This window comes from Vigna angularis, chromosome 3 (genome assembly GCF_016808095.1).
Source record: "Vigna angularis cultivar LongXiaoDou No.4 chromosome 3, ASM1680809v1, whole genome shotgun sequence".
In the NCBI taxonomy this organism is placed as follows: domain Eukaryota; kingdom Viridiplantae; phylum Streptophyta; class Magnoliopsida; order Fabales; family Fabaceae; genus Vigna; species Vigna angularis.
Genome location: NC_068972.1, coordinates 8432247 through 8447696, shown reverse-complemented (window position 1 = coordinate 8447696; position 15450 = coordinate 8432247). Strand labels below are relative to the sequence as shown.

Sequence of the window (15450 nt, the reverse complement as noted above, 5' to 3'; positions counted from 1 at the left end):
CTTTCAGACAGTTTAAGTTAATCAAAAACAAGAACAGTATCTAGCATAAGATCCGCAGATGTTAAGCTCCACCACACGCGCCCATAATAATAATGACATTTGTTTTGCTCCTTTTGATTATTAATTCTCCAACATAATTACTCTTTTTGTTCACTTGCTGCTACCTTAGTACTAATCGATTCAATTCTTACCTATCTGAAATAATTAAAGACAAAAATAGAATTTCAAACCCATTCAGCATTTCTTAATCAAAGATTGGCATACTTGATAGATGCACCCCCTATCTTAAAAAAAGATTAATGGTTCAGCCAATAAGAATCGGAAAATATATATCTTGGCCAATAATTACAGCATTAAAATATCATTGAAAACGTAAAGTCGGTAGATCATATCTGTTTGTGATGATTTTTTCAGATTGGATTCATGATTTTCTATGATCTATGAGAATTGAAACGGGACCCACGGTTTTTCCTTCTTTGTTCTGGGGGGTGAAACTAAAATTGAAGACCAAGTAAAGAGGGTTGTCTTGGTACTTAAAGCAGTGTTTCATTTCATCTTATTACAGTTAAAAACTAGTGTAGAAAGTGATAGAAGTTCCTGAACGTTAGATTGACCTTTTGTTTGTTTCGTTGAAAATGGAGCACCGACTATCTAAGAAGATGTGGATAGGTTAATCTTAAAAGAGAAAGACGATCAGATTTGAAGATACTGATTTGACAATTATGGAAGTGGTAAAAGTTTTTGGGGCCATAAGTTTGATAATTTAGTCCATGTACAATTCACATATCTTTAACTTTATTTGTATTGCAGATTAACATGATGTTTACGTCATGTTTAGCGAATGAATGCCTTGTCTGGTGACAGGTCTGTTCTGTATAGATCATGAAAATAAAAATTAACAGAAATAGACTTAGTCTAAAGGTGTGTGACAAGGCATCTTCTAATGGTCTTAGTTGTATCCTACGTCGTTGGAGCATTTTCCGACCTCTGCATGACTATGTCACCGTGTCATAGCTTCTTGACTGTATCACTGCTACAATCAGTGGTTAATGTTACTACTGTGTATTCAAGTTAGTGCTATCTCTAGGTTCTTATTATCACCTATATCTATGCAAATTTACGGTTGACATTTTGTCATATATGAAAAGAAGGTGTGACCCAGATTTTTGACCCATATGCAACGTAACATGTAAGTTCCTCAAAATTTTGAACCCACCTAATTTCTTAAACATGTGTGAGTAAAAAGCAGGAAAATAGGTAATTAAACAACTCTAGAGAAAACTTTAGAATAATTATTAATTAAAGAGAAAGGAATAACCTTCTTACGTTGGAAAAAAAAATCATGATATTTTTAGTATAGTTTGAGTTGATTACGTAGGATTTCAGTCCCTTATATATATATATATATATATATATTAAATCTCAATCAATTTTGTTCGCCATAAATTTTCTTCTACGGAAAATTCTCAAATTTTCATATTCTCAAATTGTTTTAAATTTTCATCCCAATAATCAAAACTAACAAAACAATTTAAAATAAATATCAATATTTTCATTTAACCTTAGCTTTTGCATGTCATAAAAATTTCAAAATTTCACCTTAAACGGTTAAAATGAGTTCATATATTAAATTTATCATAAACTCTATTTGGATAAAAGTTATTATGGATCATATATCAAAAAGTTAAATATATGACCAAATTTATAATGAAAAAATGAATTATAAGACTAGAAGAAATTCATTAAATAGCAATCCCTTTTAGAAAAAAAAAAGTTATTAGTCACATGACTAATTTAAATATCAATATATAGACTAAAAATTATTGATATTTAAAATGATTTCTATTATTAATACAAAATTATTAATTAAAAGTATCTAATATTAACTACCAAAGAAATTAATGTTTAAATTAATCTCTAATTTTATGTTACTATTAAAACTAATTTAGATACTAATTTCTTAATGTAGAAGCTAATGTACTTCATAAACCGATTTTAATTTTATTATAGAAACTATTTTAAAAACCAAAATATTTTAGTTTATAAATTGATATATAAATTAATCAATTTAGTAAGTAATTATTTTTCGTCTCTAAAACTGACTGTTATTTAATAGTTTTTTTGTAGTGTACAATGATCCTAAAATATAATTAAAATATAAATAAGAGAAAAAAACATTATATATTAATTGTGTACAATAATTTTATATATTAAATTTATCACGTTTATATTATTTAGGAAAGAAAATTGGAAATTGAAAAAAAAAATCATTTAAAAAAGAAAATTGAAAAACAAAATATCTAAAACCGATTTAGTGAGTAAAACAAAATTTTAAAATCAATGACTAGATCGATCACTGATATCAATCACAGATTTAATCACTAATTTTCGTCACATATTCGATAACTGATTTTAGTTGTTGATTTGGATACTGATTTCAATAATAAATCTGGACATAAATTCGATCATTGATTTCGGTCACAAATTTATTATGGATTAGTAACGAACATATTAGTGATTGTTTTTAATCATTTTGACTAGATTTTCAATAATATGTGTTTTTCTTATAATGTATTTTCATAGCATATCATGTATAATTATTTCATTAACTAAATAAGTTTTTGATGTCTTCAAAATAATTTATATTAAAATTAACATCTTTTTTAAAAAAATGATATTTGTTATTATCAACATAAATATATTAATTTTGACATTGATAGGAATATGTTTCTTTTTATAAATCAATATATAGTTAATTCAGTGGTTATTGTACGGATCAAATTAATATATTTATGAAATATTAGAATAAAAATATTTTTAACCCCTGATCCATTAAATTTTATATCAACATAAACTTTTTTATACCAAAGCATATCACTATCAAATTTATTCTATGGGATAAAAACATTCCTCCATCAAAAGTCTATCTTATTGAACTTTCTTCTATTCTTGTTTCTTCTTCTTTATCATAGATAATTGGTTTTTGAAGGTGGGTCCGAAATAGGAATTTGAACCCCTAAGTGGGTCCTCTAAAAGTTCACGTGTGGGCCAAAACTATCATATGAATTCTGAATTTCTTTTATTAATTTCCTTCTGCTTCTTCTTTTCAAAGTAAATTACCTGAAAGATTAAACAAAATAAGCCAATTTGATTCTAGAACGAACCAATTTGCAGTGTAGTGTTCCTATTCCAGGCTTTAAAGCTTTTAGTGCAGTTGTTTGTAAGCTAATAAACGAATTCACAAAATTTCAGGGCTCATACACAAGCAATCTGCTCCACACCACTACATAAAATATACAACAGATATATTTAGAAGCAAAGAATACTTTCCATATTTGTTTATAACTTCTTCTTCCCTAATCTGTGAAAGAGAGCTGGTGTCTTTCTGTTCAAGTGGTGCATATAATATACATTTCAGAAAACTACATTCAAACAAAAACTATAACCTAATCTTGTTTCATTATATGTAAACCTAAAATAAGGTTTATAGATGTGAATTAAACTTATTATAAGTTTGTCTCTTTGGTCGTTTTTGAGATTATGTTTCTTAGTTCTTTTTCTTCCTAAGCTTAAAATTAAACTAGCAAACAGTAACCTGTTTTTAATCTGCTTTGCTTTATTTTTATGAATGTTTGTGTCAGTAGAATAATAAACATCGTAATTGTAATTTTACTATTCTTTCACTTTATGCTTCAGCTTGTGAACTTCTTTTTCCTTGGAATACCTAGATGTTAAATAATGTATATGATCAAGCCACGGGTCTATTATAGCCCTAATATAAAGCAAGGGTGACAAATTAATTACATTAGAGTTTAGACACAATAATTTGGTCTAAACATTCTTCCTAAGTCTAGGTCAAAATAAAATAATATAATTATATCATAGAACTATAATTGAAACGCTATTAAAATGATCATATTTCGGTGGCTTCTTTAATTTAAAATCGTGTTGCTGTTAGCATAAACACATGCACAGTACAAAATATTATTTTTTAAAATTTATTCTTTTCAGTCAAATTAAAATCTTATTTTGCAATTAAGGTTCCTGAGCAGCTTTGATTTTCCGGCAAGTTGATTAAGAACACAGTTATGCTACACTGCTAAGAAAACTTAATCTTCAGCCTTCATTACTAAAAACAAAAAAAGTCAAGTTCTGCTTTTGTTAGTCACTAATGATTGTTATTTCATTGAGGTTAATTATTCATAATTAACCTATTACTACAATTTATAATAACCTTTCATGCGTTTAATAAAATAGTGGGACACCTAACCACATAATCATATAAAATACATTAAAAACAGATTTACATAAATGTATATATAGTGAATAGATTTGGTATAGCTTTAGTTAGGTTCCATTAGATCGGCTACTGAGAAATTGTCATTCAGCAAACACCACTACAAAACGAAAGAAAAATCTTTAAACAAAGCAATTACAAGGTTTAAATTCAACAAAAATGATAAACACTAGTACTCCATTTGTAACAGATATCCAAGGGCACATAGAATTGCTGGACACAAAAACAGCAAACCATGGTCCACTTATCTCAGTGTCAATTTAAACCGATGATGTAAATAAACAAATGAATGTTTCAGAAGAATACTATAATGAAAATGAACAGTGAGCACATATTTTAAAAAAATAAGAAGCATATGTAAGCAAGTGTTGGAACAAAATGACGTCAACATCAACATTAAATCATTAATTATTTAATTTGCAGGTGACAAGTTGCTGGTTAAATATTGCTGTTCTGCCAACAGAGTCCCTAGAAGGTTGTATTCAGTAGGTGTAAAGGGTACCCTCAGGTATAATAATATGGTTATAGCAAGCTTTCTATACAAGCTTTCGGCTTTTGGTCACTACTCTTTCATATAATAAATGCAATTTCTGTACTAGATTTGCAGCATATTTATTTATTTATTAAATTAATGCTTCTGAATAAGACAATATAAACCCTTGCAAAGTACAATGGTAGGTTGGTAATCCCAACTTATCTAGGCTTTATGTGTGTTTGTATAAAACAAATAAATTTAATCCTTTGAGTATTTATATATACAGACATATAATACAAATCCCAAAATTGCCTTTTCAATCCGCGTATAATATATACATCCATTACCTTTTTATAATATATATACAAAAGAGTGCATTGTTCTCAAAGAAACATGTTATCAGTTACTCTTACTTTTGCAAGGGATAATATATAAAAGTCTATTCTTTCTCAATAATCAAGTCATTTAGCTGGAACTTCAATGTTTAAGAGAAAAACCAAGTTTCTTCTTATTGTCCGGTGCACAGAAGGCAAATCCGTTAGAAGAAATTTAAAAACTTTTATGTTTATTAACTTATATGTTTGTTCCTATCCTAAGTTCGTTGACACTCAGCTGTGTGAAACTTGTTTTGTGTACCATGACAAAATAAGAGACAAAAGGGTGATGCAAATATGTCTGGTTAACCTTTTAATTTCTCTTTGAAGAATGGTTTGAAGAGTTAAAAAGATGAAAATATATATAAATTACTTTCAAACTCGATTGTTACTGATATAAGACTGTTTTAGTGTGATGAAATAATTGTATTATATATATGAGTTTAACAGGTTGCTAGTGTAAACTTTCATGTTATTAATATGATTTAGTAGTTGTTAAACATGGCACTAATTAACAAGTATACATGCTCTTTTATCGACCAAATGGTCTGATAGTCTTAATTGCAGAACAGAAGATGAATTATGGTATGCAGAGAATGCAAAATCAAAACGACAACCGTGCTAAACAACAATCGGATAAACATTGGTGGAGGGCTTATGGTTTGCATATGAAAACACTAAAGCCAGAAGACAGGAATGATTAACATATTGATATGGACAGCTTAGGAGTCTGACATAGCTTCCAGATGTCAAAAAAGCAATGGTGCCAAATGTAGAGGGACGGCGCACCAAACAGACAATTGTGAAACCTCAATTGTGAAGGATGGAGGAGGAGAATGTGACATGCATGTACTCACTATTCGTGTCTGTTGCTAATTAGTGAGAGAGCCTCTGATCTAGTGCATTAGCCAAGTATAATACAAGTTAATGAAAACTATGAATGATCCATTACATATAATAATAATAACAACAGTAATATATTTGGTTAAAATTAAGCGAGCACTGTACAGTAGCTAGCATTGTTGTTTAAAGTGGTGGAATTGAAAAGGCTTAGGGTACAATATAGCGGTGGAAGGGGGGTGGCGTGAAAACTCGGTGTCACGCCGTCCAAACAAAGACCTTTCCATCTATCTGCCACCCCACGCGCAATCAATAACCTCATCTACAATATGTTTCTATATGTGTATATATTTATATATATTATTCTTCTGCTTCTTTTCTGTACAACATTCTCTCATCCCTTTCGATACATGCTCTTGCAAATACATATATATAACTCTCCTACCTCTCTTTAGACAAACATTCACCTTCACCTTACTTCAACACACACATCTCTCTCTCTCGATCGATCGATCCTTTCCCTTAATCTTATCTCAGTGCCTGCCTACAGCTAGCAAACTCAAGAGGAAGATGACATTAACCCAAATTCCTGTGAGTATTCTATATATTTGTAGTGTTCATAAATGTGACGATTGTTTCTTTTTTCTTTTCTCAACAGCAAGTCAAGAGAAGTCTGAAACCTCCTTGAATTTGGTATAATGTTCTTCTGGAGAGTTTTTCTCAAGGGAGCCAGATTTTTCAAATTTATTTTGCAAGGGGAACTACAGCTTTCTGATGTTTGTTATATTATATCCATGTCCATCTACAACCCTGAAGATGTTAAATGGATCTATAGCTTGCTTTTCCTTCACATTTGTTAGTTTTCTGAAAGAAAGAAAGAAAACACTAATGACAATAGTCCCAGAATGATATCTTTTGGTTTTTGTCAACTGAGAGCGTGTGAATATCATGATCTTAACGATAGAAAAAGAGAGTGATATGATTAATTTGAAAATTTTCAAACTATCGATGAAACAGTCTCCCCATTAATAGCAAGAGATGAATAATATTAAATCCAGTAGTATTATAATTAGTTAGGGCTAGCTAGTTTGTCAAGGTTTAAGAAAACCATGTACATGGGTAGTGATTGTGTCCTTGGAAAATTCTGAAAAATAGCTTAAGCTGATGAGTGGAACTTTATCTGTAGCATATATGGTGGCTACATGTGTGCCTGGTGGTCGTGAATTGTGATCACGACATTTTCAATAGGGCAGGTCTTTCTCCACCACCAGCAGGCGTTGGGAGTGCACTGCACTCAAAGAAATGTGACATGCTTGTGACAGCAAAGTCAAGCTTTTCGGCCAACTTTTGTGTTCAATATACTTTTGCCAACTCCATGTCATGCAAATAAAGGCACATAAAAAGAGCTTCTTAGGATTAATCATAGGCCTATTTTGTTAGTTAATTTCTTTATTATGGTGGGTTCCACACATGGTCTGCCAATTTTGTCATTGCACATGCTGCACAATTGTTGGGTCCAATACCAAAGTTATACATCATCATCATCATCATTACTTCAAAATATCTCATCCCTAGAGGTTTTTAGAGCTATAAGGTTGTAAACTATTATGACTTTGATGAAGTGCAACACGAAGCCAATGGCCACTGATTTTTTTCCTTATCTTCCAATGCTGCCCTTACCATCAGGAATTTGCAAAATCAATTTGAGCGTCTTATTTTTCGTTTCATAATCATTTGTTTTTCTCTTGATTCACGTAAAAGAGAACAAGACAAACTTCTATGCATAATATTCAGTCTAAAATGGAAACATAAATGGTGAAATTGATCTTTCACAAATGACTCCTTTTCCTTTGCTTGTTTCAGGAGAGATCATCAGTTGATATGGAATCATGTGTGCCTCCAGGATTCAGATTTCATCCAACAGAAGAGGAGCTTGTGGGGTACTATCTCAAGAGGAAGATAAACTCCCTAAAAATCGATCTAGATGTTATTGTTGAGATTGATCTCTACAAAATCGAACCCTGGGACATACAAGGTAATTAGTCATATATATGCACAATGCAATTAGTCTTGACACGAATGCTTTCTTAAATTAAAGGGACATGAATATTCTTTAAGAAATTACAATTCAACTTCAGAAAATTTGATCAACTTCATCTGTTAACTATATATCATAACGTTGTATATGGAGGAAGTTATAACATTTTATAGTTAGAAAGTTGTTGATGTGCTTGTTTGAAATTATGCAGATAGGTGCAAGCTAGGATATGAGCAACAGAATGAGTGGTACTTTTTCAGCCATAAAGATAAGAAGTATCCTACAGGAACAAGAACTAACAGAGCCACTGCTGCTGGATTCTGGAAAGCAACTGGAAGGGACAAGGCTGTTATGACCAAAAATAGAATCATAGGGATGAGAAAGACCTTGGTCTTCTACAAGGGACGTGCCCCTAATGGAAGGAAAACGGACTGGATTATGCATGAATATAGGCATCAAACCTCTGAACATGGTCCTCCACAGGCAAGTTTCTTCTCAAGGCTGTTATCAACTATATATAATTCAATGGTTGGTTCCAATAATATGTTTATTGGAATTAAGTTAAGCAGAAGGCAAACATGTCATTTTGAGTAAATAGGGTTGTCAAGACTATCTTCACCACTCCAAACAGTACATTTACTGTTTCATACTTTTCATTTTCAAACATACACACTCTTTTTCAAATTTCACAATCATATATGCCACTTTCCAAAACATTTTTTTTGTTAGAATTGTTTGAAATTCTTCTCATTAAATGTTATGGTTTTCACTCCTTATTAAATAAGATCAGTAAATATAATTCAATCATATAAACACAGCATTAGACAAGTTACTATTTTTATTTTTATTTTTGCAAAAAAGAAAACTGTAAACTCGCTCTTTTTCTTTTTTTTTTTATATGAAATTGTTTATTCTTTTCATGTGATAACTTTTAATTGTCGATAGAGTTACTTTTTTTTTATTAAAATTATATAAATGCATCAATTTTTGAATTTTTAGGTGATTTCAGTAAATAAACTTGTTAATGAGTATCGAAGGATCCTAGTTAAATAATATATTTAATATATTACATTAAATGCTTTATGTAATTACTTTAAGCGAGTATTAAATGCATTTTGTATTTTGAAATAAATTAATACTTTTATTTTGTAGTGTGTACAATGCTTTTATTTTAAATATAATTAAGGCTTCTACTTTTAGTAAATACTTTTTTTATTTTACTTAATCATTGTCGTAGTTGCACGAGTTAAACCTTTGCCTTAAATTGTAATGATAAAACATTCTAAATAACACTTTTAAGGCTGTACCCAACACAGTTTTTTAATACTATTGTAATTGAACTTTAATCAAACAACGACATGTTACTGTTTTTTTATACCATATTCATCTTATTAAAAGATATATTTAACGTTGAAAAAAAATGCATATGACATGGCTTAATAATTTATGTATAAAAAGTTATTAGAGTTGGCATCATCTTATGATTTTACTTTCAATATAGAGGATAATGATATATTGACATTTATCAAATAAAAAAACATTCACTTTAACAATTCAAAATGATAATATTTAATTATAAGTATTCTACATTTTATCTTAAAATTCTAAATAGATACTATTATAATATTAAAAGAGTTGTTAGGTAATTTTTATTAAGAGGTTTCAAAGTAGTATTTTTCCAATATAAAACATGTATGTACGTACATATATATATATATATATATATATATATATATATATATATATATATATATATCAATTAGCTTGTATTATACATAGAGCAGTTCTTTAATTTGACAAACTGTAATTACTACTGTGGTTCACTGCTATTCCTATGACAGAAAGTAACAAAAGGATAGCTTTTTGAAGCACTTCTTTATTTGTGAACTTAATATTTTAACATCATATAAAACGTAGTTTATTTATTTATTTATTTTAAATATTTATTTACTTCTCTATAACATTTATTTGCGAAAATGTGAAAGAGTATATAAGAAAATTATGTAAATAAACTGTCTTTACACTTAATTTTGTTTATTGAGAAAAAAAGTTTGATACTGACCAATCCTTTTCTTTTACTTTTAATCCCTTTTAATAATATATACTTTTCGAGAAAAAAAGGGAAACTATTTTCTCACACTCCAAATTCTATATTACACTCTTTTTTGCTCTCTTTCCATCCCCATGTAGGTTAGTGTAAATTTTTGGATATTAAAATGTTAGGGTTATAGTTATGAATATATATATATATATATATATATATATATATATATATATATATATATATATATATATATTATACATGCAACTTTAGGAATCGATAGATCGTTACATAAAACCAATTTCAAACATGTACTGAAAAGATATCCACTTTCTCCAAAGGTACTTTGCCGAGTCAAACGCAAATTACGACACGCTTGTCCATTAGAGTATGTTAATAATAATGATGATGATGATGATGATATATAGTAAGTAATACAGAAGAAAAAATGAAGTATCTGAGAATCATGAGAAAAGCTGAAGGTGAGAATTTATAATTTGGTATTGCAGGAAGAAGGATGGGTCGTGTGCCGAGCATTTCGAAAGCCTAGTCCAAGTCACAGGCAAGGTTATGAAGCATGGTGCAGTAGTAGTAGCCATCAACAACACTTTTACAAAGATCAAAGCTTTGCAAGACCCTTATCAATTGCTGATATTTTGAATGAAACAAATGTGCCTCATCACCCTGCAGAAGCTCCAAGCTTTAGTCTTCCTTTCAACTCAGATCAGCAACACTTTATTCTGCCAAACCAAACTGTCATGGACAAACAGCTGATTGAGCTTCCTCAGCTAGATAGTCCAACTGCAAGTTTTGCAATGAAGGAGTGTAACCAACAACACCAGAATGGCCTCAGAAATGAGGAATATTGTAGTGATGAAAGGAGCAATAGCAGTGCGCAAGGTATCGATTGGAAGAGTTTGGACAACTTGTTCGGGTCACAATTGAGTGACACAGCTTATTTTTCACATCCAAACTTGCCCTTGATGATGCCCCATAATAACCATGATCAAGCTAGTCATATCCTAGGATGCTTCCCTGATTCATAGTTAACTTGTGTGTCACCATAATCCTCCATAGTGAATTAATGAATAAAGTCTAAGTAAGATGATGGATAAATATTCATTATATCGTAGTTGTCCGTTATCTTACCATAAGCTAATTTAGAAGTTGCTGGAGATTGAACCTAAAAGCTTTTTAGGTGATGATGATATTATATATATTTTTTCGTGATAAAGGAGATTCGCTTGAAGAGTGAATCTCTCCTTTGTTTAGAGTTCAGAAGATCACAACCTTTTCTTTTTTTTCGTTTTGGGTCCCCAGTTTAACTTTTTATTGTCCTTACTTGGTTATGTCACTATAAATGTACATTCTCAATTGCATGCATAGTGTGCTTTTTCTTTGCTTTAACTATTGCCCTCGTCAGTGATTTTCGAGAGCATTGTGTGCAATTCATCAATATATGACTATAAATATATATACAAATTAATTAGAGGAGGGAGTTTCCAGTTTATCACTATCTTCATTCTTTACTCTTTTTCTCGTTTGATTAGACGGCATTATTACTTCAAGTATAGTTGTGATTGTGAAATTTTTAAGACAGATTAATGTTATACATAAGACAACAACAAAAAAAAACTAGTATGTGACCTTATTCTATCTTATGAGTTTCTACTGGTTAGAGACTTGTTTATATTATTGCACTTAATGTAATTAAAATATATCAGATTGTTTATATTTTAATCATCTGACGAAGATACTATTCGTCACTACCATTCATATACTTAACGTCAACATTTTCTTGTTATACATGTTTTTCATTAAAATAATAAAAATCATTTATTATTTTTAATTAATAACAATATTATTTTATGTTAACTATAAAATTTCGTATTAAGTAGAGAAAAATAAATAAAATAATGGAATAAGATAACCGTGTCCTCGCTTAATTAACAGAAAAAATAAACTGTAAAAACAAAAATTAAGTGCTTTTATAAAAATAAAATAGTATATCTAAATTTATAAATAACTTAGTACATAATTAAGTCTATTTCATATAAAAATAACACAAAAAATTATGAGATAAATATATTTTTTTATCAAAAACTTATTATAAAAACTTATGTTTTATTCTTAAATTAAATTATAAAGTATTTCATTCGTATATTTTACGAAAGTCATTTTAAATATTTTTTCAAATATATAAAAGACACTTTATTTGTCGTTTACTGAAAAATATACTTAACCTCATAGGACTAAACATTTTATAATTTAGTTTATACAAAAAAAAAACAAAATTTCTTATAATAAGTTAGAGAAGAACATATTTAATCCAAATTATATATAATATAAATAGTAATATTTTTATGTAGAAATAACGAAACTATGATATGAATATAAATATTTTTCTTTTTGTAAAACGCAGGCTTGAGTTTCGTTGGAATGAGATACCTAGCTAGCTATAAACTTTAATTCTCTATAGTGTTGAGATTGAGGACCGAACGACTAAAAATAAAATACACTAACACTAACATTTATGGATAAAATTTATTGCTAGTAGAAAAATGAATACCTAAAATTAATATTTGTTGTTAACAAGTGTGAGTAATTTATTATTCATTAATCTGACATGTTTCAATATTTAATATAAATAACGTTGAAAAAGAATAATTAAAGAAACAGAGAAAATGAAGATATAGATTATTTTAATATACTGTCACATGAATATATCCATTAATATATAAGATGAAAACGGTGGGATGTTTGCTTATTATTTAATTTACAATAAAAAGAATTATATATAATTTGTTTGTTATTGATTGAATATCTATTTAAAAAATATTTATAAGTATTTTAAAATTTATAAATATGATACTCGTAATATTTATTTTATAAAATTTAAAATAAATAAATAAAATTTTAAAAAATATAAATTTAATATAAATTAAAATTTAATTTTAATTAAATTTAATTTAATAAAATATATATTTTATTTTATTTTATTATAAATAATAAATACCCATAAATATCTATATATTATAAATATCTATATACTGATGTATTTATAAAAATAGATATTAAAATACTTATTACTCACTATCATAGATATATTATTTGTAAATATTAACTATTTATCAAATTTTATCTATGAATATTTGCAATATTTTTATCGAGATACAGATATTTTATCAAACCTATTTATATGTTTTTCTTTTCTTTTCACACATTGTGACATTCCAAAATATAGTAAACACATCATATAATTTAGGAGTCAACATTCCCAATAAAAAGAACAGTTAGAGTATGACTTGCAATTAAATACGGAATTACAGTCATCCAAAATATAATACAAGAGTTTTAAACTTAGACAGTTTAGAGTATTTAATATCCAAATGTTTAAATATCTAAATCCTAAGTAGACTGTGCAGCAGCATCATTCTCCTCCAGCTCTTGCTCCAAAGGTATTTCCTCAACAACATCTGCTCCCATCCAAGTGGATGATCATTGCAAAGAAAAAACATACACAAGCAGCACACAACACAGAAGCAAAGGTGAGCTAGATAAACAGGCAATAATCATACTGTTCAATCAATTAATAATCATCATGCTTAGTACATATAAAACAGTTAATACATAACACTTTAAACCATGACTCAAACACTCACGCGACTCATCCGGATTAGTATAACTGTCGAACTATTGGTCGTCTTTGCACTTGCGTAGTTCAGCTGGCACTCCCCAACACTATGCAAGGTAAATCCCCCAATCTGTCTATGTCTAAACTCTAAGACTATAGACGAGGACCTCCCTCTACTCTCACCACTTACACTGCTCTCCTCTATTTGAGTATGAACAGTGCTTCGAGTGTAGGGATAGACATACCAGTTCAAAGCTCCATACAGTTATACAGAACAACATCATCACCCCACACATCACTTTCAGTCATCTCTCCCTGAGATGTCCTCTTCATATTCATTTACATCATCATACATACACGTACACAATAATCTGTTAAGCAACCCACATCAAACAATCCAAATGTATAAACATACATGACACTCTGCCAAGCAAACAACATTAATCAATCCAATACACATTACCAGACAATAATAGTCCCAAGAGAACCACTAAACAGTACAAAACCCCATAAAATCATACTTAGACAAGGAAAATAACTTTGAAACCATCACCAACAGTTTCGGAAAGGCCCAAAACCCCTAAGACGACCTAGAGAACGTCCAAAAATGATATCCGGAGCCCCGAAAACCACCCAAAACTGTCTTGGATGATTTTTCGACGTCAATAATCGATTATCATATGTGATAATCGATTATTTGCGAGAGCTTTGAAGAGGATACAACTCTCTGACTAGAATAATCGATTATCAAGTGAGATAATAGATTATTCTTATCAGTCTGTGACAGTAACGTGATTTTTTTCTAGTTTTGGTGCATCTTAGACATATTCAAATGAACAATTTCAAATCTGTAACACTAATATTGATATGAAACATGTTTATAGATGAAAGTAAAGTATTGCATTGGTCATTTGGATAGGAATTAGATGTACTAAACCAACTCAATTTCTACTCCAAAACATCAAACTCAATAAGTAGAGGACCCCAAACCCAATTTTATTAACTCAGGACCCAATTTCAATCCTACCATGTTGCTAATGGCTTTGCTCAATTTTATGACCCTAACCAGTTCTAATAGACTCATACCAGCCAGCCCCACTGTCCAATTTCACTCAAGACTCCCTAGGCTCAAATCTTCTACCTCAGTTCCTCTCAAAAGGTATAAAACATTACTCTCTTAACCCTTTACTCTTTTCACAAGACTAACTCATCAATTCCATTCCAACCACTCTTTACTACCTAGTTGGTCAACGAAGAAGAATCAGATGTCTGAACGCATCAGTCTCACCTTCGACGCCAACACATATGACTAGTCACAACGTATTGGACCAGGCCAGGGCTACTCTATGATCAGGGATGTGCCAACTCAGGTACCAACACAGTACTCTCAACAAGTCCCAATTCAGTAACCTAAGTTATCCAAACTGCCCTATAGTGTTTTAGACTCTACTTGCCCCATTTCCCTTATCTCACTTCCCTTTACCGTAAGCTAACACAGTACCTGCACACCTATTTATTAACCCCAAGACCAACATTACATACTCCAGTCCTCTCCAAGAACAGTCAGTACAACCAACAAATATATCCAGGTAAAATCAACATCAGTACAGCATGATCACACAATTTCTTCACTTTCAACCAACACAATTTAAACATGTTCATCACCAAAACAGCATAACAGTAAAAAGCAAAATAAATCAGACAAGCATATCATACATCATCTAAAATTGTAACTAACTCCCCTTACCTCA

At 29.8% G+C, this 15450-nt stretch overlaps 1 protein-coding gene across 2 annotated transcripts; it reads left to right on the top strand.

The window, feature by feature from the left end:
• Positions 1-6283: 6283 nt before the first annotated feature.
• Positions 6284-11444, top strand: LOC108325420 (NAC domain-containing protein 30). Of its 2 annotated transcripts, XM_017558488.2 has the most exons (4): positions 6284-6577; positions 7850-8021; positions 8236-8507; positions 10575-11444. In XM_017558488.2, the coding sequence occupies exons 1-4, from the start codon at positions 6326-6328 to the stop codon at positions 11109-11111; spliced, it is 1233 nt and encodes a 410-aa protein (XP_017413977.2). In that variant the 5' UTR covers positions 6284-6325; the 3' UTR covers positions 11112-11444. The 2 variants fall into 2 exon arrangements, with proteins under 2 accessions (XP_017413977.2, XP_052730896.1); XM_052874936.1 differs by lacking the exon at positions 6284-6577 and having other exon boundaries at positions 7567-8021.
• Positions 11445-15450: the final 4006 nt, after the last annotated feature.